Source organism: Hemitrygon akajei, chromosome 13 (genome assembly GCF_048418815.1).
Source record: "Hemitrygon akajei chromosome 13, sHemAka1.3, whole genome shotgun sequence".
Taxonomy (NCBI): domain Eukaryota; kingdom Metazoa; phylum Chordata; class Chondrichthyes; order Myliobatiformes; family Dasyatidae; genus Hemitrygon; species Hemitrygon akajei.
The window spans coordinates 100,149,082-100,176,725 of record NC_133136.1 but is presented as its reverse complement, the minus strand read 5'-3'; the positions used below and the strand labels follow the sequence as shown (position 1 = coordinate 100,176,725).

At 41.6% G+C, this 27,644-nt stretch overlaps 1 protein-coding gene across 3 annotated transcripts in view; it reads left to right on the top strand.

Annotated features, from left to right (window-relative positions):
• The window catches only part of sec24d (SEC24 homolog D, COPII coat complex component), a 178,288-nt gene that overhangs the window by 95,445 nt on the left and 55,199 nt on the right, over positions 1-27,644 (top strand). For all 3 annotated transcript variants that reach the window (XM_073065166.1, XM_073065164.1, XM_073065165.1), the window contains 5 exons: positions 5,761-5,885; positions 13,169-13,360; positions 16,114-16,207; positions 21,319-21,435; positions 21,919-22,089. In XM_073065166.1, the coding sequence (XP_072921267.1) occupies positions 5,761-5,885; positions 13,169-13,360; positions 16,114-16,207; positions 21,319-21,435; positions 21,919-22,089 (699 nt within the window). The remainder of the gene's footprint in view (positions 1-5,760; positions 5,886-13,168; positions 13,361-16,113; positions 16,208-21,318; positions 21,436-21,918; positions 22,090-27,644) is intronic.

Genomic DNA, 27,644 nt, shown 5'->3' with positions numbered 1-27,644 from the left:
TGAAGCTTCACCCACTGTCATTCAGTGAAAATGGATGTGAAAGACAATTATTATCACATTGAGCCTATTTTTCTTGAACAGTGTGATAATATTGAAAATACAAATGCTGTGCTTAAACCCCTATAAGAGGAGCAGTGAAGCAAAGGAATGTAGTTATTGAGTTGTGCAGCCGAGCAAAGGGAACTGGGATTTTATGGCCACAGATTCTTAACTTAAAGGTGCAAGGCAGATGAGTAAGATGATTAAAAACAAGGCATGTGGTATGCTTTCTTTTATATGCCAAGGTGCAGAATACAAAAATGAGGTTAAATTTGAACTGTACACATGAGTCAGGTAACAACTTAATTACACCATATACGTGAGATCAGAGAAAAGATGTGATCATTGCGGAGAGGCTGTAGAGCAGATTTATAAGGTTGTTGCCAGGACTGCAAGATTTTTGTCATGAAGAAAAATTAGATAAGCTAGTGTTGCTCTTTTTGGATCAGAGAAGCTGAGGGATGACAACTAAGTTATGTAAAATTATGAGGTGTCTATGGAGAGTAAATAGGTTGGTTTTGTTTCCTAAGTGGTGGAGCCCAAAAACATAAAGCCGTTGATTTAAAGTAATTTAAACTAGAAATTACTTTAGAGATAACTGAGGAAAAGTTTTCATACCCTTAGCAGTTATGAATTCACAGTCTGCAGGAAGGCAGTCAGAAACCCTCATTTAAAAATGAAACCTCAATGTGTACTTGAAGACCTATGATGTGCAGGTTACTCTAGAGCTAGGAAATGTGAATAATTTAAAGGTCTTTTTCGACCTTTTCAACACGCTTGGCTGAATGGCCTCCATCTAGAACGTAGAATGGCGCAGCACAGAAGCAGCCCTTTCAGCCCATAATGTTGTGCCAAACTAATTAAACTGTTAATCAAGTACACAGTTAAACTGATCACTTCTGTCAGCACAGGGTCCATATCTTCCATTTCCTGCACATGTGCCCATCTGAGAGCCAGTTGAACACCTCTGTCTTAACCACCACACTAGAGAGCATGTTCCAGGCACCCCCCAGTCTCTGTGAAAGAAAACATGCCCTACACATCTCCTTTGAACTTACCCCTCTGACTTCTGATGCATGCCCTCTAGTATTAGACATTTCGGCTCTGGGAGATAAAATACCAGCGGCCTCTCATAATCTTGTAAACCTATCAGATTTCCTGTCAGTCTTTGATGCTCCAAAGAAAACAACTCAAGCTTGTCCAACCTCTCCTCATAGCACATGCTCTCTAAACCAGACAGCTTCCTGATAAGTCTCTTCTGCACCTTCTCTAAAGTCTCCATATCCTTCCTATAGTGGGGTGGCCACAACTGAATGCAGTGCTCCGGGTGTGGTCTGGCTAGTGTAACTTTGTGTTCTTGAACTCCTTCCTTGACTAAGAAAGGCAAACATGTCATATGCCACCTTTACTATCCGGTCAATCTGTGTAGCCACTTGCACCCCAAGATCTCTCTGCATATCAACACTGTTATGGGTCCTGCCAATTAACTGCATACTTCCTCTTTACATTTGATCTCCCAAAGTGCAGCACGTCACATTTGGCCAGGTTAAACTCCAACTGAATGGTGAATTTCATAAATAGACCTTAAAGGAACAAGCTCAGCCCAGTGGAATAGGAAGATATTTGGGAGATAAAATTCATCACATAGATCTATAAGCTTATTTGTTGGTGGGAAAAGGAGAGAGAACACAAGTTAAATGGTTAATTATAAAAGGAGACCCTTGGGTAGTTTGTGCACAGGTCTATGAAAGCCACTAGATAGGTTAAAAGAGGAAATAATAAAGTATTTGATACATAATATTCTATTGTGTAACACTGCTTTTCATCAATGTTAAGTAATTGACAATAAATTTTTCCAATGTGATTTCTATTCTTTTCCACATCATTCTCATCATTTGATTAGGCACAAGTCATACTTACACTCCTGATAGCAAATTTCTGTATCAAGGGCAAATGATATGACATAAGTTCCTGGGAAATGCTAATTTTCGAAGGGACTCAAAGTATGTTGTCTTGGGAGTATCTGCTGTTGGATACTCTTGTGACAACAGAAACAAGTACAAGCAGTGAAGCATTGTCGAGGAACCATTCCAGTTGGGTGAATTATGTACTCTCCTCTTTGCTGTATTCTCACTGAACTTGGATGTGCTGTCCAAAGACTCACAGACCTATAGTAAAACTCAACACTCAAACCAACAATCATCTCTATCAGTGTTGGGCTAAGCGTTTAATCGCCTCACCACCAAGCCCCATCCTCTGAACTCAATCTTGGAATAGAGTACCAGGCAGCACATATTGATACCAGTAGGCTAAATGGCTTGTTAGTGCACTGCACTATTCCTTGAATTTATGATACTTTGCTATTACACAATTGCAATAGAACTTAAACATCTTCGCTATAGAACTATTACACAATTATTTTTCATACTGCTAATATCTGAAATAAATTTATTGGTTTGTTACAAGGATTTTTTTTAATGATCAGTTAAGCACAAGTACCTTTTTAACTCAGCCTACAAACACATGAATTTATAGAACTAGGGTCTTGTGTGCACATCTACTAGATTTCCCTGATCCTTTACGAACAGCTAAAGAAGAGAAAATGAGTGAAACTTTCTTCTTCCTCCCAGTGTAACCTCCACATTTCCAACTTGGGGTCATCCACACTCATATTGTTGGTTTCTAACAGAGTTTTTTCTACCCGTACTCCTGAAATCTTCCTTTCTTTTTCTCACATAGGTAATTCTCTTGTTCTGTCCAACTCAGACTGGTTCCATCAGTTCATCCGTGTCAGCCAAACACTGCGCCCGGACTACCAAATAACAGACTGTTCCTTCTGCTAGCCTGCATTTTACATAATATTGAACTGCCTATCTGAAAATGGTCTTAGCAGAAGCTCATTGTTTCCATATTCAGTTGCTCTACTTCAATTATCCTGTAGCAAAAATCAGTTCATCAAGCATTTCACAAAATGGTGGTTGCAGGAACAGTCTCACAAAATGGCCGCCTCCCTTCCTGCAACCACTTGGCAAGAACAAAGACTTTATTTTGTCAGTTTCCATCACTCTTGCCTCCTTCCTGTTCACTGATTTGCACATTGTAGTTCTTTCTAGCAAGCAGTATTCAAGAATTGGAAATTACATACAATTTTATGCTGGCCATGTTTCCTCATCTGGTGTAATAGGGGCATTTGTTCCTTAGGTACATGCTCTACACTTGGAAAAGGTTATAAGGCTCACTTGAGAAACAGAAGTGAAATTATAGCCATTGTCAAAAAGATAATTTTCCCATTGATTGCTAAAACAGGTGATAGTTTAAATAGGTTAGCAAAATCTTATGGTTGACAAATCAAAATCTACTCAGAGACTAACAACTTTCTAAATTTAAATTCACTATTTTGTTAATTGAGTGAATTAAGTGTTCATTCAAGGGTAAAGGCAAACACGTCATGACAACTTCCTGCATTTTAAAGAACCAAAGTGTGGGATTCTTTTTTTAACCACTGAAGTCATGTTAAACTCCTGTCTAATTCTGACTTCCAATGTCATATCCACACAAAGTGCTGGTGGAACTCAGCAGGCCAGGCAGCATGTATGGAAAAGAATACAGTCGATGTTTTGGGCCAAGAACCTTCGGTTGGCCTGCTGACTTCCTCCAGCATTTTGCGTCTGTTGCCTGAATTTCCTGTATCTACAGATTTCCTCTTGTTTGCCAATGGCATATGTTTGATGCACTACTTATTAATTAAAAAGCTTAATCTTTCCATTGCTATGTCAATCAATTTCTAAGATTAGTTAGTGTAGCAGTAATGAATTGTATGCCCACATTGCTGTTTTCATATTACAGACAGACAGACAGACAGACATACTTTATTGATCCTGAGGGAAATTGGGTTTTGTTACAGCCGCACCAACCAAGAATACTGAAGAAATATAGCAATATAAAACCATAAATAATTAAGTAATAAGTTAATCATGCCAAGTGGAAATAAGTCCAGGACCAGCATATTGGCTCAGGGTGTCTGACACTCTGAGGGAGGAGTTGTAAAGTTTGATGGCCACAGGTAGAAATGACTTCCTATGACGCTCAGTGTTACATCTCAGTGGAATGAGTCTCTTGCTGAATGTACTCCTGTGCCTAACCAGTACATTATAGAGTAGACAGGAGTCATTGCCCAGGATGGCATGCAAGCTGGACAGCATCCTCTTTTCAGACACCACCGTCAGAGAGTCCAGTTCCACCCCCACAACATCACTGGCCTTACAAATGAGTTTGTTGATTCTGTTGGTGTCTGCTACCCTCAGCCTGCTGCCCCAGCACACAACAGCAAACATGATAGCACTGGCCACCACAGCCTCGTAGAACATCCTCAGCATTGTCCGGCAGATGTTAAAGGACCTCAGTCTCCTCAGGAAATAGAGACAGCTCTGACCCTTCTTGTAGACAGCCTCAGTGTTCTTTGACCAGTCCAGTTTATTGTCCATTCGTATCCCCAGGTATTTGTAATCCTCCACCATGTCCACACTGACCCCTTGGATGGAAACAGGGGTCACCGGTGCCTTAGCCCTCCTCAGGTCCACCACCAGCTCCTTAGTCTTGCTAAGGAACTCTGCTAACTGCTAACTCTGTAGTTCTTATGACAATATCCTCAAATTTGAACAGTTTCTAAACTTCAATATGCTGATTAAATTCATTCAAACTTTAGTTAAGATAAAAATATCTCTGCCTAGAAGTTCTTGTACACATATAATTGTGTGCTGCTTTGGGGAACAAACAAATCAAATGGCTGTGGGCCTATTGCTGCATATCTCCATAGCACCTTAGACCCCAGAAATTTTCATGATGGAAGCAGTGTGTCAATGGAGTTCATCAGATCTGACAGGCTGTGGGACTAGACAGGAAATATGAATGTAGGAGGATGGTTGGAGATGCCTAATGTTGGGAAATCTCTAAGTGAGCTTAGGACAATTCTCAGGTCCTGAGGTGGGGAGAAGGGGGCCTGGGACATGAGGCTGTTGCTGCACCTCAGGCACCAGAGGGTAGGACATTAGGGCTTTGTCAAGTACTGAGATATTGGAGCACTCAGGAGGCTTGGGATCTGCCTCCTTCCTACAACCTTCAGGGTTAATGGCACTTGTGACATTGTAGGGTAGGTGTCCTGAAATACTGGCGGCGAATTGGGGATTGCTGAGTTATCGAGTGGTGGGTGGTACAAGAAATGAATGGTTGGGGGTCTTAAGGTATTGAATGGTCAAATAGCCTGAGACATTGGAGAGGAATATTGGAGGAGATGGGGATAAAGCATTGTTGGAGTATTGGGAGCTTGAGGCATTGAGGTCAGAGATCTGAAACTTCAAGAGTCAATCCACTTGGAATATGAGTCAGGGCCAAGATCATTGGAGGGCCTGGAAGATCAAAAAATATCCAATTGGATGCATAGCAGTTTAAGAATCTAACATATCATCATATTTGGTTTTATAGTATATAAATACTTGCCTCCTCTGTCTTCAATAATATATCTAGTATTTAGTGAATGTCTTTTTTAATACTACCTCTCATTCCCTTCTCCATTTACAAAGTGATTCAATATGCCTTTAACTTCATCACAGTTTTATAAAATCCTTGTGGAATTCCAGGGCAACCTTACACCATCATCTGGGGGCCTACTCATTAAACTAAGATCTATAGTTTTTGTGTTCACATTTCTATTTTTATTTACAGAACAGCAAGCCTCCTAAGCCACCAGCCTTCATATTCATGATAGATGTTTCGTACAGCAGCGTCAAAATTGGTTGTGTCAAACTAATATGTGAGGAGCTTAAGACCCTGCTGGATAAGTTACCAAGGTAAGCAGGTTTGTTCGTTTTGTTATGACTGATAATAAGAAAAGTTTTGTCATCTCAGATATTTAAACTCGTCAACATGTATTGGAGATTTACAGCTCATATTAGATACAAATTGATAACAGAAATTCAAGTAGATGTTCAGTTTAGAGAATATTTGTTATAGTGGTATATCTGATTTGTAGTATACTGCAACCACAGGGGAATCATGGCAAGAAAACATCAGTTCAACCAAACCAATTAATGCCAATGTTCACATTCTTTATCTGTCTCCTTTAATTTGCCTTTCCATAAACATCTATTGTTTCTCTCTGCTCGATTCCTGTGAAATGGATCAATGCCAATCGCCCAAGTTTGTCAGTGGGTTTAATGGTTATCATATACTTCTCCCAATTTTATAGATTTAAATGCCCTTAGGCTTCACTTTTCTAGAACTCAGCCTCTGCAGGTTTTCCGACGACTACTGACTTTTCAGTTTTGGAAACACCCTTGTAAATCATTTTTACACCTTCACTAGTGGATTTTAAAGCATATTGTTTGTAAACATCCAAAAGAACCAAGAGTAGCAATACTCACCTCACCCTATAACTTGTGAAAAGCTTCATTTCCCATGTGTGCAAACTTTTCAACCCTGCTGCACTTTTACTACTACTTCTGTACAATTGATCCTTTTTCCACATCTCTTACAAGCCACCCTATTAAAAGACCTATAAAAGTCTGCTCACACTAGTTGCAAGCATACCCACTACACATTCACTCTATTTGTTGTATTGCAAGTACTCTGCCATAATGCGACTATTAACAAGCAGCACTTTATTGTTCTTTTCAAACCATTCTATTCAAAGCATTGAACATTTCTAGAATGGGGCTGAGGGACCTTTGGCTACCACATTTACACTTTTTCTTCTTGAACAAAAGTGGTATGTTGTTGCTTCCCAAAGTAATAGTTAAATCATGTACGTCATCTCAGATAGAGACTGCTCCTTTTACCTTCACCAACCAAATGCCATCAGGCTCTTGGGTTGTGTTATCGCTAGAATTGATTGCTTTTCTCCACTTAAAAATTTCATTTATTCTTTGTTCTCCCCTTACCTGCATTCTGATTCCCACTGTAAAACAATGTGAAGTATGTACTGTACTATCTCAGACCCATGATTCGCCACTCTGTGATCCATTAACGGTCTTGACCTCTCTTTATTTAAAAAAAATTGTAAGTTACTAGTTACAAGATTAAATATTTATTTCTCTACTCTCCACAAGCTTCTTAACATATTCCCTCTTAGACCTAATCTTTCTTTATTTCCCAGATGCACTTCTTTATTTCTTGTCTATCCCTTAGTCCAAGAGGCGTAGAGTAATACAGCACTGAAACAGGCCCTTTGGCCCAATTGGTCTATGCTGACCACAGCATCCTCCTTGTTCATTCCATTTGTCCGTGTTTGGCCCATAATCTTCCAAGCTCCTCCTCTCAAAGTACCTACACAAATGCTTTTTAAATGTTGCACTTAGACCCGCCTTAACCACTTCCTCTGGCAGCTCAATCCAAGTACTCATTACCCTCTGTGTAAAGAAGTTATTACTTGGGTCTCTATTAAAACTTTTTCCTCTTGTATCTGTACCCTTTAGTCTTGGACTCCCCAACCCTGGGAAAAAGTATATGACAGTCTACCTTATTCATAACCTTACAAATTTATAAACTTCTTATGAGGTGTGCCCTCATTCTCTGGCACTGCAGGAAATAAAGATCAAGCACCCGATAATTCAGACTCTCTAGTCTAGGCAGCATCCTTGTATCTTGCTTCTGCACCCTCTCCAGTATGAAAATGCCTTTCCTAGTGTTGTAACTAGATCCAAGAAAATAGGTTTTGGTACAGAAAATACACTTTACATTTCACCCAAATCGTGGATCACCAAAAGCATCAAAAAATTGGGATATTCCTCTAAAAGTTTCCCTTTTAACACCATTGGTTTTCCCTTAAAGACATACCTCTTTTGTGCACAGCCTTCTGGGGAGCAGGTCTGCTCATTCAAACTGTTCTCGTAGATACTTAGACTGCCATGAATTTGAGGGAAATAGTGGGAAGGTGTAAGTCAAAATGGATGGAAATCAAGGAGAAGAGATGATTAGGAAGATTTAATAGATGGTGTGTACAGAGACTCCCAGGCTGTGTATTGTGCAGAGCAAGTACCATGCTCTAACACAAAATACTCTGCAGATGCTGGGGTCAAAGCAACATGCACAACACGCTGGAGAAACTCGGCAGGTCGGGCAGCATCCGTGGAAAGCACCATGCTCTGTCCACAGCAAGAATGCAGAGTGTAGTATCTAGTGCTCTTTATCAGTACGACCTGCATACCAAAAAGATAGATCATATAAATCAATATGGAGGGCTCCACATTTATAAAACTGATTCCGGAGGGCCCCCTTATGGTTCTCAACTTGGTTTACAATGGAACCATGTCTTCTCACCATGGAACAATGGAAGTCATTGTTGTGACCTTTTGATAAATTTCTGTTGGATAGTCAGAAACACACACTGGGCAAGTGTGGAAACCGATGGAGAAATGGGACACATACTAGGGTCAACTGCAGAAGTAAGCATCTGGTCTAATTTCCATGTTTGCACAAATGAATTGAAAACCTATTGAAGCATGCACAAATCTTATTTGGTGTGTAATTTAAGGTATGAAGCACAGCCACAAATCAGATTCTCACAGAATATGCATACCAACGGGCTTAAATAAAGACAAATATGGAAGTGTAATGCAGTAAACTGCAGGAGCATTAGTTAAATGTATTTACTCATATCATAAAGCATCACCCACAATTTAGTGAGAAGACAGCCTAGTGATTTGCCTTACTCCTCATTAATCCAGGTGCCAGCAGATAAAGTAAACTATTATCAGGTTTCTTTTATATAAACAGAAAGAACGAGCAAGCATGGAATTAAATTCAATTCTGTTGGTCTTCAAGCAGCTATCTAAGATTTCTAAGAAACTACTTGAGAGGTTTTATACAATAAAAAAATTCATATTCTAGAATCATGAACTTTCTCAGACAGTAAAGTATTTTTGAAACATATTCAGTATTCAAATGGAGGGAAATGGCAGCTAATTTGCATACAGCAAACTCACTTACAGAATGATGTTAAAATTACCAGATTATCTGTTTTATGGATTAAGAAATGGGCATTATTGGCTTGGACCTTAGAGATGATTCCCTTAATCTTCTATAACTACTTGCGAGGAGAACTAAGTCCTGAAGTTAACATTTTATTTGAGAAGTATCAACTCACCTGTGCCACACAGCGCTGGATTTCTACACTGATTGCCTACTTTGAATTTTATAAAATCACCACCTTCTTCTCCATGCTTAGTCTAATAACATTGAAATCATGCTCCCAGATATAAATATTTAATGCTATCAGAGACAACCCTTACTACTTTCCTTTCATAAACCAAACCTCATGCTTAGCATGACACCATTCTGTCTCAGTTTTATTCACCAAAGCTTCTCGGCCTTTAGGCTGAGATCAGATGTATTATTGGACTAGACCCACTGAGGTCAAGAGGGTGATAAGATCTTAACCTGCTGATATGGGGGTGGATCGTCATACTGACTGGGAAACCAATATAACAGCCCTTTCCAGCAGTCGACGCCCAGCTAGAATGGCTGCATTGACTGGAGGGCCTGACATCCGAAATCTTGTCAGGGGAGTGGTGAAGGATCTCAGTGAGGGAAACGGTTTCAGTGAGGCCTGCTTCATTTGGAAGGTTCTGCTCAACTGCTTCCTTCATGCTATGCACACAGGAGGGCCACCAGACAATGCTGCAGCCATGGTGGAGAAGCAGGTCACCTCTCCAAAGACTGCCCAAAACGTGCTGGCTCCTGTGTACAAGCAACAAGAGGGGAAGCTGGCAAAGAAACGCTCAGGCAAATGCCGGCATGCACTAGTTTAGAGACCGTGACTGTGGAAAAGTCGACCACCTCGAGCTCCCACGAGCCCCCCCCCCCCCCCTTGCCCTGCTGCCAGAAAACCCTAGGCCCCTCCACAAAACGAGGAAACATCCATGGAGGAGGGAAGGCAGAGGGATAAGAAGAAGAATGGCGAAGAGGAAGAAGTCTCAGAAGGCACCACTCGAGACAACAGGCTAACAGAAAGGAAAGGGCAAGGCAGCAAACAGACCCGGGCAACCTATCCTCACTGGAGGATGAAGCAAGTGCAGGAAACCTGCAGCCCAGGCAGAAGAAATGCATAACAGGAGAGGGAAAAGTCAGAAAGAGAAAATACGCTTGGAGAAGGTGTTCTGCTGACATCCCAGCTGGTCGTTCTGGCTGGAGACTTCAACTGCACCATCGAGGTGGCTGGACGATCTGGTAATCCTGACAGCAGGCTAGACAGAACCACCATGTTCCTGATGGAAATGGTTAAAATAGCCAAGTTGCACGATGCCTTCAGCACCACTGCAGATGGAGAACGGTCTCGATCGGGCGGCTCAGCCAGCTCCCAGATCAATTTCCTCTTCCTGTCAGAATAACTGACATCACTTCAGTGTTCTTCTCTGACACTGCCTTCTACAAGCTTCCTGTCATCTCTGGGAGGACCAGACAGCAGGCAAGGGGACATGGAAGCTGAACATTAAACTGCTTACTCCAGAGGACATTAAGGAACTAGAGCGGGAGTATGCCAGTTGGAGAACTTTGAAACCCTTTGTCGATTTTCTTGTTCACTGATGGGAAGTGACCAAGGAGGCCATCGGGCAGTTGTTTATCTGCAAAGGGATACAGAAAGCAAAGCAGGAACAGAGGGAACTGTGTAAACTCCAGACAGAGTTGCAGCAACTTCTTCCTCTGCAGTCAAAGGGTGGGGGGGTGGATGTGCGGGTGGGGTTATGAGAGGTGAACAGCCAGCAGGCCCAGCACTTTGCTGCCGAATCCTCCAAGGTCACCTTCCGATCCAGGGTCCGCCCCGTAGAACCGGATGAGATGTGCTCCTGTTTCTTCTTCCAGAAGGTTCACGGCGGAGCTCTGTGATCCGGAGGAAGAGGACAGCTCAGGTGGAGGTAATGAGGACCTATAGATCCTTCTATGCCAGTCTGTATGACAGGAAGACCATAGACACCACAGCCTCCCAGAACTTCCTGCTGTCTATCACACGGGTGTTAGATGATAGCAAGTGGGAGAGTCTGGACCAGACTCTGACCCTGGAGATGCTGACTTGCTCCATCCATTCCTTTGGCTTGAATAAAAGTGGCAGAAATGACAGCTTACTGGCTGAGTTGTAGGACTGGATGGGCCCAGACCTGCTGGAAGTGTGCAATGCTATGCTTCTAGCTGACAGAATTTCAGAACACATGAGAAAGGGCACCATTACCCTCATCTAAAAGCAGAAGGGGAAGAGGGGTGACAACAGGCATTGGACACCCATTTCACTGTCGAGTTTAGACTATCAGATTCTGTTCATGGCCATTGCCAACAGGATCAAATCCGTTCTGAGACAGATGATCCATCTGGACTAAACCTGTGCTGTACCTGGAAGGAAGATCTTTGACAGCCTGGTCTTGCTGAGGGACACCATTGCATATATGTAGAATAGGAGGGGGGGGGGATGCTTCCCTGGTCAACTTGGACCAGGTGAAAGCCTTTGACAAGATATCACACATGTACGAGATGGACATACTCTCCAAAATTGGGTTTGTGGAGGGAATCAGGAATTGGATCCAACTATTCTATACAGATATCAATAATGCAGTCCAAGTCAATGGGCGGAAAACAGATTGCTTCCCCATCTAGTCTGGAGTGAAGCAGGGTTTCCTGTTCTCCTGTCTTGTTTGTGTGCTGTATAGAGCCTTTTGCCGAAACCATCAGGAAGGATGAGGGCATGCCGGGCAGTGGACGACCCAAGTGAAAACCTCCCTGTACATGGATGATATCACCATCTTCTGCTCAGAGTTTGAGTGGCCATCAGGGATCAGGGTTAACCACATGAAGAGCAAGGCCATGCTCTTCAGCAACTGGACAGACCAATCCAGTTCCTCTTCACCATCAGGGCCGCTTAAGTGTATGCACTGGGATCTGTTCAGTTGGGCCAAGGCGTGCAACAAGAATTGGCTGGAGCAGACTGGGAAGGTAAAACAGAAATTGGGACTGTGGGGAGGGCTACAGTTATTGGCAACTAGGAAGAACTTGGTCATCAGGTGTGAGTTGCTTTCAGAGCAGCTGTACTTGGCATAGGTGTGGCCCATTCCCTGCTCCTCCGGTTTGAAATCACCCATGCTGGCTTCAGGTTCAACTGGGGATCCAAAATGGAGCAGATCAGATGGGTCACAATGCACAAGTCCCTAGATGATAGGGGCAAAATTGTACCCAATATTGCCCTCACCCTGATGACCACATTTTTGTGTGGCTGCTTCAGGCTATGTGTGGATCCTAAATATAGTACATGAGTTCCAAGCCCCTCAATTATTGTAGTATTTAATATAAAACCCCAGCGTGCCTCATGAGTGGCAGCAGTACTAGAACTGTGTGGAAAGAATTGACCCTGTATGTGAAGAATGGAAAGGCATAAAATGGTTTATTCTTTTAAGTTTATTTTTCTAAATAAAAATAAAAATCTATTCACCATTGTGTTCATCCATACTGAGATATTGAGTTCCAGTCTTGTTTAAAATGTCATCATTTGTTGATATGGCTACAATACCAAACTTCTGCAGTTCCAACCAATTCTGTACGTCACTGTCTGTTGCATAGATCTCTTTTAATTGCCTATTATTAGATGTTCTATTTTCTGTTGCTTCTGGTTCCAACTCTGGAACTCCCTTCCCTGAAGTTCTCCTTGCTGTTGTTCATTTAAGATCTTCCTTCAAATGTGTCCCACCTTGCTTGGTCTCTCTTCCCTGATTGATTTGTTTTGCTGAATTTCTGCAGCTGTAAACAAATGCAAGTTGTGGATTGTAACTACACCTAATTCAGAGAAGTGGCAAGTTCTCATCAGAATATGCAACTATTGATTTCAAACTTTAACACAAATTTTGGGTCAAATTCACATTCCATCTTAGTCTCAATAGAAAATCAGAAATCCACCAGTATCACTAACAGTGTGAAGTAGTATCTCATTAAAGCTGTTGCAAAATTCAACTTAGTATTGACACCACTTTTTCACTGGCGTTTTAGTTGGGCAGCAGTACTTAACTGCTACTTTTGTAATTTTGTTTCAAAAAGTGGCAATGTATTTTATTTAAAAACTATTAGCAATAATTTCTTTCAAATTCAATTTGTTTTACAGAGTAGATCAGGCAGAGACTTCTGCCATTAGGGTTGGCTTTGTCACTTACAACAAGGTTCTACACTTCTACAATCTTAAAAGCAGTCTTGCACAGCCACAGATGTTAGTAGTGTCAGATGTTGGAGAGATGTTTGTTCCTCTTCTGGATGGCTTCCTTGTCAGTGTCCAGGAATCGCGAAATGTCATAAACAAGTAAGAAAAAAAGCATTAATCATCTTATCTACCAAATGTTATTGTTTATTCAAATGTCTAACTTGATATGTTGTTATTTGTCGTAACTAAATATCAGTGAGAAAATTTTTTTTATGTTATGTCCTGATTTGGATATGACCAAAACAGAGTATGTGATTGCATTTTCATAAACTTCAACCCGAGGGGCGGAGGTGATTGTTGGTTATAGGAATAATGAAGATCTCTTCTCCCTGCTATAAATCTTTTTTTCCCTGGCTGATGAAAATTACTACACCTACTCCTTGTAAGGAAAACAGATGTCAGTATGTCAGCTATGATCGTTGTGACTTACCATAAGTGCTCTGATCCTGAAATTTTGCAGGAGACTGGGGAATGATGTAGAAAACTGGCAACATTTGCTGCCTTTAGTTGTTTTTGTTGCTCTTTTGGGTTTTTGCTGATCTCCCATTGCAGTTAGAGACTGAATAAACTAGTTTTGCACCAAGAATAGTGCATTTTCAGAAACTGAAATATTATGATGAGCGAATCTCAGTGTATTGGTTCATAGCAAGTTGTATTATGTTCATTCATCTATATTTTTAGGCAGTTAGCTTACTTTTAACTTTTCAAATTTTCTGGAGCATTTAAGTAGCTTTAAAAAAAACTGGTGGTTGTTTTATATTAAATTGGATCTTGTCACCTGGCCAAATTCAAGATTTAAAAAAAAAATGTTCTGCTAATAGCTTGTTCCTGTAAGTATGTTATGTATCCATAGCGACGGAAGGACAAAAACACTTTATCTTTTGTTGGTAGCTGGAAGATACTAGCGCTGTGAATACCATTTCTCTGATCTTCTACATAAGTCATTTTAAATGGACATTATTGCATATAAATGCACCTTTTGGCATAAGAAATTTGGATATGGCAGTGAGCTTCACTTTATGTAGATCTCACTTCAGATCCGCATCTCTTGTTCTAATTCTGCTGGGGGTGCCTGGCAGAAAACGAATTGCTGAGGGAGCTCAGCAAGTCAAGCAGCATCTGTGGAGGGAGAGGAATAGACCTTCCAGGCATCAGGGCTGAAACTGCCTGCCTCCCACCACCCCATTCCACCCCCTTCCCTCACCATTCCTTAGCCACAAAGTTGGTAGAAATTCCAGTTCACCGTTCTGGAAATGTCCTGATGGCCTTGCAAAAGGGCAAGAGCATAATCAAAGACTGTTCAAAGTTCAAAGTAAGTTTATTGTCAAGGAGCATATATGTCACCATAAACTACCCTGATTAATTTCTCATGGGCATTCACAGTAAATACAAAGAAACACAATGGATAGAATCAATACAAAACTGCACGCAAGCAGTCAAATTGTGCAAATGCAAAAAAAACAAAATAATAATAACAACTAAATAAATAAATTATAAAAACAGAACCTGAGTTGTAGAGTCCTTAAATGTAAATCCGTAGTTTGTGCAATCAGTTCAGTATTGGGGTGAGTGAAGTTACCCACTCTGGTTCAAGAGCCTGATGATTAAGGAGTAATAACTGTTCCTGAACCCAGTGGTGTGGGACCTAAAGATCCTATACTTCTTTCCTGATGGCAGTGGCAAGAAGAGAGCATAGCCTAAATGGTGAGTGCCCCAGATGATGGATGCTGCATCCTGCGGCAGCACTCCTTGCAGGTATACTCAATGGTAGGGAGGGCTTTATCCATGATAGACTAGGCTGTATCCACTAATTTTTGTAGGCTTTTTCATTCAAAGCATTGGTGTTTCCATACTAGGTCATGATCCAACCAGTCAGTATACTCTCCACTGTGCATCTATCGAAGTTCAAGTTTTACATGATGTGCCAAATCTTCGCAAACTTCTAAGAAAGTTCGCAACTCGGTTTTTTTTTCCCCGGGTGATCACATGGGTTTGGGCGGGATGAATAATAAAATAAAATGGGCAGCATGGTGCCCTGTTGGTTGGCACTGTTGCCTTGTGGGATTCGGTGAAAACTAGAGTTAAGATTGGATTAGCCATGATCTTGTTGAATGGCGGAGCAGGCTTGAGGGGCCAATTGGCCTACTCCTGCTCCTATCTCTTATGTTCTTATGTAAAGTAGAGGCACTGCAGTGCCATCTTTGTATTGCCACCTATGTGTTGGACCAAGGACAGATCCTCTGGAATGATAATGCCGAGGAATTTGAAGTTGCTGACACTCTCCATCTCTGTTCCCCTGATGAACTGGTTCATGAACCTCCTGTATTGAATAACTAGCCCCTTGGTCTCGCTGACGTTGAGTGAGGGTTGGTGCTTGTGGCATCACTCAGCCAGATTTTCAATCTCCTTCCTATATGCTGATTTGTCACCACTTTTGATTTGGCCAACAACATTGGTGTTGTCAGTAAACTTAATTACAGAATTGGAGCTGAGCACAGCCACACAGTCATAAGCTGTGCTGATGGTGATTGTGGAAGAGACCTCGGTGCTAATCAAACTGACTGGGGTCTGTGAGTAAGGAAATCGAGGATCCAGTTGCACACAAGGTATTGAGGCTATGGACTTGGAGCTTATTGATTAGTTTTGAAGGGGTGATAGTATTGACTGTAGATCTTCAGTAAATGCAGATCATCCTGATGTATGGCATAGATATTCTGAACAAGGATTTTAATACACCAGCTATGTGCTGACTGCGATCTAGGTTATTATCAGAGGCCAATGTACTGAGTAAGGGGTAGCATTCAATATCAGTCAAACCCTTAAACATTAATTTTGATTTTTTTTTCTTATAGTTTATTGGACCAGATCCCTGAAATGTTTGCTGAAACTAGTGAAAGTGAAACAGTTTTTGCCCCAGTAATCCAGGCTGGGCTGGAAGCAATGAAGGTTTGATTTTTTTTAAATTCCTTAACAAATATCTGCTTGGTATGTTCAAATAATGAAATAAAAAAACAAAATCAAAGTTTTGCTATGCTTTTCCAGATTTGTAATCAATGAAGGGCAGGCTATTCACCACTGACCTATAAACAAAAAAAAGTATGCACCTGACGACTGCAGATCTCCCAAGGCCAATGAGTTGCAAGTGCTAGCACCTTCTTCAATTGCAGTACACTTTGTGCATCATATAGCGACAGAGGTTGTAGCATTCTGAAGCATTCAAAAGAAATTCCAAAACAAAAGTTTTATATGGGGAGCTGTTGGTCACATCTGTTCTGTTACACATGGCAAATAGGTGGGGAGATGCAACTTTGACTTCCATCATACTCATTTAGTTGCTACCATTTCCTGGAACCACTCTGGAGGTGGTGAACAAGATCCTAAGAATTAGCTAGAGTGATCCCAAAGTGTTAACTTGGAGGAAGATGGTCTTGAGTATAGTAGCAAAGGATAAAACCAAAGCTGCAGTCAAGTTAGTTCATGCAATGGATAGGTGTCTTGGCTAGGTATGTTGGCTAGCCTTTCTCCATTTGCAGGGTTAAAAGAGTCGCTTGTATCTTGGTGTGAGGCAAGTTTCAATAACAATGACCAATATGTAAAGATCCCCTGTGATTAGCAAGGCTAGAGTAATCATTGTGAAATGAGTAAAACTCAGAATGGCTGTTACAGGATTATTTACCTCACTTTGTTCCCCAGAGTCCAATCACAACTGGTCAAGTTCTGGCATCCAAAGTAATTATGCTAATTAATCTAGTAAAATATTAAAATTATATTTTATTTATTGGTTATGTTGTATCAATGTAAATATGTCCATGATAAAAAAAATTGAATATAATTTAAAATATTAATGTTGAGTTATCTACAAATTAAACACAATTTAAATTTATATTTTGTAACTTTTAGTATGCAATTCCATTTTTGACTAAAATAATTTTCTAATAGTTTCATTCTTCTATTTTAACAGTTTTACATGTGCTGATTGATTTTAATATAGGAACATTGAAAATTTATGCCACTGAAGGAGGCTATTTGGCCCTGTTTGTCCATACTTGTCAAAAGGAAGCTGTCCAGCCAAAGCACCAGGCCTGCAGCCCTCAGATAACAACTCTTCACAGATCTGAGTATTTCCTTAATGCCATCAGATTTCCTACCTCTGTCTTACAGATAGCTCTGAATCCCTGTCCCATGGATGAAAAAAACACCTCTTTATTCCCACTTCTAATTGTTATACCAACTACATCACTGAACATCCTGGTTAATTCATTAAACTAAAATCAGACAAAAAGCAGATCTTGGTAACAAAATGTGATTGCTAATTATGAACACATTCAGTTGTTGGCTTTATAAACCCAAAATTCTCAGCTTATCTCGGAACATTGTGGAGCATTTGTTTACTTTTAGATTGATGCACGGTATTTATTGGACTTGACCAGCCATTCCTACATATAAAGCTAAAATATTCATTCTTAATCTCACTCCTCAAAATTAAATGCAGGAGAGAGTTATTGTAACAGAACTCTCTGATTACAATGCTCTTTGAAAGAACCATTTGCAATTGCTTTATTAATGTAGGCAGTATACTTTCTGAAGCCAATTGTAAGTTAAAATGCCTCTAAGTGAAAGGATGGATCCAAATGCTGTTTTGTTCCCAAAGATAGACTTTCTTGTTCGTCACAGATTATTTTGTTAAATGACTGCGGCCAACATGTTTCTGAACTTTGGCTTCAGATATACAGCTGAACTTTACAGTGATAGAGCACAACCATTTTCCTTCAAGATTAGAATTAACCCTATCTTGGAATTTGAAAGTCTGGACATGGTCAATAGTTGACAGTTTATGGATATGACAGAAGTTACTGGAGACAATTTTGAACTGGAGTCTGTCATGTTAATGAGTCAAAACAGGGTAACCACCAGATGATTTTATTAAAATCAGTTGCTCTATGAAACTTTCAGAAGAATTGGAATTGGTTTATTATTGTTGCACGTGCAGAAAAATGTAGTGCAAGATCCTGACGGGGTAGACTATTAGGTCAACATTCCAACTTGTCATTCTAGGGAGCCATTTAACAGAGTTATAACAATTGGGAAGGAGCATGGTAGTTTGTGGTTTCAGGCTTTTGTATCTTCTGACAATGAAAGAGGGACGAAGAATGTCTGGGTTGTAGGGGTCTTTGATTATGCTGAGGCAGTAAGGATTCATTGAGCGGAGGTTGGTGTCCATGATAGGTTGAGCTGTGTCCACAGCTCTCTGCATTTTCTTGCAGTCACATGCAGATTATTTAGCATACCAAACCCTCCTGCATCCTAATAGAATCTTTCTATGGTGTATCGATAAAAAAATTGCTAAGGGTTGATGGGGACATGGCAAATTTCTTTAGCCTCCTGAGGAACTTGAGGCACTGGTGAGCTTTCTTAGCCATGGCATCTATGTTGTTGGACCAGGACAGTCTAATAGTGATGTTCACTCCTAGGAACCTAAAGCTCTCAACTTTCTCAACCTCAACACATTGATGTAGACAGGAGCATGTGCACTGTCCCCTTCCTGAAGGTGATGATTAGCTCTTGTGTTTTGCTGACACTGAGGGAAGGATTGTTGTCATGATAGCATGGTACTAAGTTCTCTATTTCCTTCCTGTACTCAAACCAAAACAAGGGTGTTGACTCAAGTGCACGTCTAGGTTTTAAGCTGATAATATAATCAAGGAATGGTTTCAATGAATGGTGCGTTCCAATTGATTCCAGTACTTGATCAGAATAACTTGATCAAGTTCCAAAAGAAGCCTTCGGTGGTTGCTTAAAAGTCGCTCACTAGGTTTGAAATTTTATGCAAACAATGCTCAGTCAAACAGTTCAGGTTTTGCATTCTGGTATTGGGTAGTTAATACAATTCATCTGTTTACTTCCTGAAGTATAGGTGAAACTGCTGAAAATAGTGTAGTCATTGGTGCCAAGCTCCCAGTATTTCAGTTCTTTGCGTCACATCACCTGCACCTACTGGTGTGGCCCTTGGCATCTAGTACTCAGTGTAGGGTTGTGATATCATCTCCCTCACACTGTCCATCCTCCATTGTAGTAAACTCAACACCTTCCAAAGATCATAACTCCTCCATCACCCATCTGTCACCTACTCAACCTGACACTCACTCCAAAATTCAACACTGACAGCCCCTCACCTTCCACTATCCAGTAACTGATAATATTTTTGAGGATGTGACTAAACACATTGATGATGGTAGAGATTAGATGTAGTGTATATGGATTTCAGCAAGGCTTTTGATAAGATACCCCATGCAAAGCTTATTGAGAAAGTAAGGAGGCATGGGATCCAAGGGGACATTGCTTTGTGGATCGAGAACTGGCTTGCCCACAGAAGGCAAAGAGTGGTAGTAGACGGGTCATATTCTGCATGGAGGTCGGTGACCAGTGGTGTGTCTCAGGGATCTGTTCTGGGGTCCCGACTCCTCGTGATTTTTATAAATGACCTAGATGAAGAAGTGGAGGGATGGGTTAGTAAACTTGCTGATGACACAAAGGTTGGAGGTGTTGTGGATAGTGTGGAGGGCTGTCAGAGGTTACAGCGGGACATTGATTGGATGCAAAACTGGGCTGAGAAGTGGTAGATGAATTTCAACCCAGATAAGTGTGAAGTTGTTCATTTTGGTAGGTCAAATATGATGCCAGAATGTAGTATTAATGATAAGACCTTTGGCAGTGTGGAGGATCAGAGGGATCTTGGGGTCCAAGTCCATAGGACTCTCAAAGCTGCTGCGCAGGTTGACTCTGTGGTTCAGAAAGCATACGGTGTATTGGCCTTCATCAATCGTGGGATGTAGTTTTAAGAGCCGAGAGGTAATGTTGCAGCTATATAGGACACTGGTCAGACCCCACTTGGAGTACTGTGCTCAGTTCTGGTCGCCTCACTACAGAAGGATGTGGAAACAATAGAAAGGGTGCAGAGGAGATTTACAAGTATGATGCCTGGAATGGGGAGCATGCCTTATGAGAATAGGTTGAGTGAACTCGGCCTTTTCTCCTTGGAGCGACGGAGGATGAGAGGTCACCTGATAGAGGTGTATAAGATGATGAGGGGCATTGATCGTGTGGATAGTCAGAGGCTTTTTCCCAGGGCTGAAGTGGCTAGCTCGAGAGGCATAGTTTTGAGGTGCTTGGAAGAAGGTACAGAGCAGATATCAGGGGTAATATTTTATGCAGAGAGTGGTGAGTGCATGGAATGGGCTGCCGGCGACAGTGGTGGAGACAGATACTATAAGGTCTTTTAAGAGACTCCTGGACAGGTACATGGATCTCAGAAAAATAAAGGGCTGTGGGTAAGCCTAGGTAATTTCTCAGATAAGGACAAGTTCAGCACAGCTTTGTGGGCTGAAGGGCCTATATTGTGCTGTAGGTTTTCTGTGTTTCTATATGCCAAAAACTCAAGTAATCCCCAACCACTGATATGCCCTGCGACTGAATTTCTCCAGTACACTTCTCTCTGGGGAGTCACTATGAGAGGTAGAGTAAACGAAACCTTCGATTCTGTTCTGGCAATGCCAGGTAATTGTTAATTATAAATTCTAAATCTGGTATTTATAAATTCTTGTTAGCCAAGTTATAAGGAATATGGGGAATATGACTAGAATATGAAACTAGTTGACATCTCACTGAGTGGCAAAATAAGTATGAGAGATGAGTCAGTCTATTCCTGTTTTGATTTGATGATTGACTATTCAACCATGGGAGCAATTGCAGCCTGACCTGACCTAATGTGCATGTCTGAGAATTTCTAGCAAGGAACTTTAACAAAATGGAGTGACAAATTAGTGCATTTTCTTTCCAGCCTTTTAAGTTGTCCTAGGGCCAATGATACTAATCCAGATAGGCATACCAACTCAAGCTTAATGTGAGCAGTTCTTATCTTGTTACAGCATAACTACTCAGAACTTGCTGACCATTAAATAAATGGGATTGTAACTTGTAAATCAACCACAAGAATGCATTAGGAATAGAGCAAACTGTGAATAAATTAACTCTTCTTCACCCCTTTGTATTTATAACAGGCCGCAGAATGTTCTGGGAAATTATTTATATTCCAGTCGTCTCTGCCCACAGCTGAAGCTCCAGGAAAACTGAGAAACAGAGATGACAGGAAGCTGGTGAATACAGATAAGGAGAAGGTACTGTGACTGCAAGATGTGTCTTAATACAGGTGACCCCTGTATTTGAGTAACAGAAATTTGCTATTATGAAATTGACAAATCTAGAATGTAGGAATAAAAATGCATCCTTACCAAGTTCACTTGAAAACTAATTTTCAAATATTTTTGTTTCAGTTCACATTTTTAATGCACGTACAGGTGACACAGCACTGCGTTATGCTGTGGCTGTTAAACTGGATTCCAGTGTGGTTAAATCTATTTTAAAATAGGGTCCTATTCACTGATGAAGATTTCTGCCCAATTATAATAGCTCTTATTTTCAGGAAGGTATTTGCATCAAATTCCTCTATATCATGAGTACAGTTGTTTATCTTTTCCTTTATACAACACGTACAGCTGGACAATTCTTCTGTAACTTTTGCTTTATTGATATCGGTCAGGGATGCCCAAATAACACAATAATGTGGCAGTTGCAAGATAATTGTCTTTCTCTTTCTGCAGGTACTTTTTCAATCACAGTCAAATTTTTATGAAACTTTGGCAAAGGACTGTGTAGCCAACAGCTGCTGTGTAGATGTGTTTCTGTTCCCAAATCAATTTGTGGATGTCTCAACTATGGGGGTCGTGCCACTGGCTACTGGTGGTAGTTTGTACAAATACAACAATTTCCAGGTAAAGTTAAGTTGTCATTTTGACAATATTTTGACCTATTTGTCCGTTCTAATCTCCCATTGCCTTAATGCATCCTTTCTTGTTTCCAAATCTAATCTATAACTTGTATAGCGAGTTTGGAGTCAGTGAGGTTAACTCTCCAGGGTGACATGTAACCCTTAAAATAGGTGGTCTTGATTTTATGTAATGCCAAAATATTAAGCATCTGTATCTCAACTCCATTTCATGTCAGCTACCAACCAAACACCCTCCCATCATTTCTGGCTAATCAAATCCACCGTCCTTCTAAGCAAGACCAAGTGCCCAGCCGGTGACTGATTTGCATGCCATCTGTGCATTGCCCACAGTGGCAATCTCCAGCTCCCAGGTGCATCAAATTTCTTTTCCTTATTCCTACACCATCCTGTCCATCACCAGCATTCTCACAGCCAATTTTAGGTAGCTGTTGTCTTCTGTCTCTTCCAACCACCCCCACCCTGTCCCCTTCTCTGGACTTTCCATTTTTGTCCCTTTGCCCCTGTCACATATCTCCCCTCTAGGTCCAACACCCATATCTACCCCTCTCCCCCCTGTGGTTTCCACCTACTACACATGGATTTTGCCCACTGGGTCTCCCCTCCACTATCTGGTTTTATCTGCTCTTTAACCATACCTCCACCCCCACCCTACCCCATACTTCCCATTTTCATTTTCCTTATCAGATTCCTGCCCTGGCAGCCACTTTGTCATTTGTCATCTTCCATCAACTGGTTCCAATTTCCACCACCCCTCCCCTCACTGCAACATCTACCTTTTCTTTCTCATTGACTACACCCATCAGTCCTGCACGCATGCTGAGCTCGTTGACTTCATTAACTCTGCCTCCAACTTTCACCCTGCCCTCAAATTTACCTGGTCCATTTCCGACACCTCCCTCCCCTTTCTTGATCTTTCTGTCTCCATCTCTGGAGACGGCTTATCTACTGATATCTACTATAAGCCTATAGACTCTCACAGCTACCTGGACTATTCTTCTTCCCACCCTGTCTCTTGCAAAAATGCTATCCCCTTCTCACAATTCCTCCGTCTCCACCGCATCTGCTCTCAGAATGAGGCTTTTCATTCCAGGACGAAGGAGATGTCCTCCTTTTTTAAACAAAGGGGCTTCCCTTCTTCCACCATCAACTCTGCTCTCAAACGCATCTCTCCCATTTCCCGCACATCTGCCCTCACCCCATCCGCCCGCCACCCCACTCGGGATAAGGTTCCCCTTGTCCTCACCTACCACCCCACCAGCCTCCAGGTCCAACGTATAATTCCCCCTAACTTCCGCCACCTCCAACGGGACCCCACTACCAAGCACATCTTTCCCTACCCCACTCTTTCTGCTTTCCACAGGGATCGCTCCCTATGCGACTCCCTTGTCCACTCGTCCCCCCCATCTCTTCCCACCGATCTCCCTCCTGGCACTTACCCTTGTAAACGGAACAAGTGCTACACCTGCCCTTACACTTCCTCCCTCACCACCATTCAGGGCCCCAAACAGTCCTTCCAGGTGAGGCGACACTTCACCTGTAAGTCGGCTGGTGTGGTATACTGCGTCCGGTGCTCCCGGTGTGGCCTTTTATATATTGGTGAGATCTGACACAGACTGGGTGACCGTTTCGCTGAACACCTACGCTCAGTCTGCCAGAGAAAGCAGGATCTCCCAGTGGCCACACATTTTAATTCCACGTCCCATTCCCATTCTGATATGTCTATCCATGGCCTCCTCTATGGTCAAGATGAATCCAAACGCAGGTTGGAGGAACAACACCTTATATACCAGCTGGGTAGCCTCCAACCTGATGGCATGAACATTAACTTCCGTTAATGCCCCTCCTCCCCTTCTTACCCCATCCCTGACATATTTAGTTGTTTGTTTGTTTTTTTTTCTCTCTCTGCCCATCACCCTGCCTGTTCTCCATCTCCCTCTGGTGCTCCCCCCCCACTTCTTTCTCCCGAGGCCTCCCGTCCCATGATCCTTTCCCTTCTCCAGCTCTGTATCACTTTTGCCAATCACCTTTCCAGCTCTTAGCTTCACCCCACCCCCTCCTGTCATTTCGCATTTCCCCCTCTTCCCACTACTTTCAAATCTCTTAGTATCTCTCCTTTCAGTTAGTCCTGACGAAGGATCTCGGCCCGAAACGTCGACAGTGCTTCTCCCTATAGATGCTGCCTGGCCTGCTGTGTTCCACCAGCATTTTGTGTGTGTTGTTAGTCATCCACCTACTCCCAACTCCACCTCTCCCCCTCTCCTACTTGATGCTCCATCTTCACGCCTTCCTTCGTCCGCCTCAATCCACCTATTGTTAATAAGTACATAATGTAACAGTAAGAAAATGCCTTGAGCTGGACTCAGATTTGAACATCTTCATCTCAGTCATTGGAGCTGGGAAACGCAGGAAGAGAGAGTAGATGTGTGTTTAAAAAGTGTTCCCAGTCAAGGCTTAGTCCAGTAGATTCTATTCAGACCTGAGAAGCTGCAGATATCTGTACTGCTACGTTGGACTCTATGAGGGACTGATGTGAAGCAGAAGGCTACATTTCAGCCTACAGTCAGGACTCAAACCCTCAACCCTATTATGGGTTTCATCCTGTCAAGATGGTGCCAGTGAACAATGTGACCAAGAGCGATGTGCTGCAGACAGTTCACAAAGCTACTTCTTTCCTTCTTTCAAATATGATTCTAATACTATGCTGTCTGTGATTGGAACCTGTGAGTTACATTTTCATGGTTTGTTTTGGAGCTGACTGAGTGATCTGGCACTTTGCTGTCTGAAGAAATTCAGTGAAGTTAGATACAAAGTGTACGGCCTAAAGGCCTGGTAACCTGGAGATGGAGTGCAAGCCCATGATTGACTCCATTGCTTCTTTCCAACTGAAGTGTGGAGCAAGGGTGAAGGCGACAAGGACAAGAGTGGAGGGTGGGCAGGTGTTTGGCTTCATCCGCCTGTGTTTGACCGGACTTCTTGCTAGCTGTTGTCAAAAGAAAATGCGAGAGCCTTGGAATCTGCATTGATCGGCAAGGCTGTAGACTCATTTTGGAGGACTGAGGTTCATGCTACATGTGTTCCTGGATTGTGGTTATTTTTCTTGCTGTTTGTGAGTGGTTTGATCAGGGTGATCGATGCAGACTGGGGCGTTTCTGCAAAGAATAGCCTTGCGACCAGCCAAGGCTAGCAGCACAGCACTGAACTGAACTAAACTGAATACTACTGGACTCCTGGTTTGATGTTTGATATTCTGTGTGTTGTTCGCCTACTTACTGCCGCTGTGAAATTTGTTCATTTTTTTCATGTCTGTGTTTGATGTTTCCTTGAATGAGTTCCATGGTGTTTCTTTGTTTCTTTGCTGCCTGTGTGAAGACAAATTTCAGAGTTATATTCTGCATACATTGATAATAAATCTATTTTGAATCTTAATTGCTGAACAATCTGAACAGATACCGGTGAAAGATCCACTACAATTAATTTGTTATTTTGAAGTAAAATTTGTACAAGCTATTTTTTTAAATCCATACCATAAGATGGGCATCACAGCAATTCTCATTATCAAAGACCCAAGTATGATCCTGACTGTGGGTGTTGTCTGTGTGCCGATTGTACCATTTTTCTTGTCCCTAACCCCAGCCCTAATGCATGGTTTCCACCAGATGCACTGCTATGCTCTACATTCCAATGGTGTGTTGATCATTAGATTAATTGGTGACTGTGTTGCCCCTAGAGTAGGTGGGTGTTATAAGAATCAAGGGGTATCAGTGGGCATGTGTAAGAGAGTAGGGTGGGGGAAATAGGATTGCTCTGAAAGCCAGCATAAATGTTATAAGCCAAACGGTCATCTTCCCAATCATATGAAAATACATGGAAAATATACTTGTTGTTAAAGAGTTGTGGTCTTCAATTTTCATCATCATTTGAAGTCTGGTAGCTGCACTAATACAATGAATTCCAACACTGGATGAGAAATACAGAGAAATTTCACAATAGCTACATTACATATTTGTAATGTAATACATATGGGTATTACCTATAGCGTATTGAGGTGACTGATCCAATAGGGAAGTTGAGGTTCCTCCCTCCAGAGGATCATAGCTAGAATGCAATCACAATTCAGTGAGTCATAGAAAAGTAGAGTACAGAAACAGGCCCTTCAGCCCATCTAGTGTGTGCCAAGCCATTTAAACTGCTTACACCCATACAGGACCTCCATACCCCTACCATCCATGTACCTTTTCCAATTTCAATAGACAATAGACAATAGGTGCAGAAGTAGACCATTTGGCCCTTCGAGCCTGTACCACCATTTTGAAATCATGGCTGATCATCTACTATCAATACCCGGTTCCTGCCTTGTCCCCATATCCCTTGATTCCCCTATCCATAAGATACCTATCTAGCTCCTTCTTGAAAGCATCCAGAGAATTGGCCTCCACTGCCTTCCGAGGCAGTGCATTCCAGACCCCCACAACTCTCTGGGAGAAGAAGTTTTTCCTTAACTCTGTCCTAAATGACCTACCCCTTATTCTCAAACCATGCCCTCTGGTACTGGACTCTCCCAGCATCTGGAACATATTTCCAGCCTCTATCTTGTCCAATCCCTTAATAATCTTATATGTTGCAATCAGATCCCCTCTCAATCTCCTTAACCATTGAAATCAAGATCGCATGCACCACTTTCTGTGGCAGCTTGTTCCACAGTGTCACAACCCTCTGAATGAAGAGGTTTCCTCTCGTGTTCCCCTCAAACTTTTCACTTTCCCCCTTTAACGCATGACCTTTAGTTGAAATCCCACCCAACCAGTGTAGATAGCCTGCTTGTACTTACCCTATCTATACTCTTCATAATTTTGTATACCTTTACCAAATCTCTCAATCTTCTATGTTCTCCTCTTAATCTGTAACCTATTCAATCTTTTCTTATAACTCAGGTCCTCCAGTCTCGGCAACATCTTTGTAAACTTTCTCTGCACTCTTTCAAATTTATTTACATCTTTACTTTAGGTAGGTGACCAAAACTGCACACAGTGCTCCAAATTAGGCCTCACAAATGTCTTATACAACTTTAACAGGACTGTAATTATGCTCAGGAATGCTGTCTGATTCCAACAGACTTCTCAGCTGGTATTTAGAATGAAGTGTGAAATAGAGCATTGTCACTTTAACTGCTCAATCACTCTAGTCCTCACCAGATGAAAGAATAACCTGAATTACTTGCTATATTTTGGAGTAGCTGAAATTTCTCTTGTTTTTAAGAAGCCTTGCCAAAAATTAAGTAAGGTTAATTTACATCCATAAAACAGAATTAGTGTGAAATGGGAATTATTTCAATTCCATCTTCAATCACTTCCCAAATCTGTTGATTTAGGAAGGAATAGGTTCCATTTCTTCTGAGTTTTTGTACTAGGCAAGCAGTTTCTGTGCAATTGGTTATCTGTTCCAATATGTCATGTCTTAAATTACAGCTAATAATTTCCTTACTTTGATGTTTGAAGAAAAAATATTTCCATCACACGTAAAATAATAGATCATGCAGCA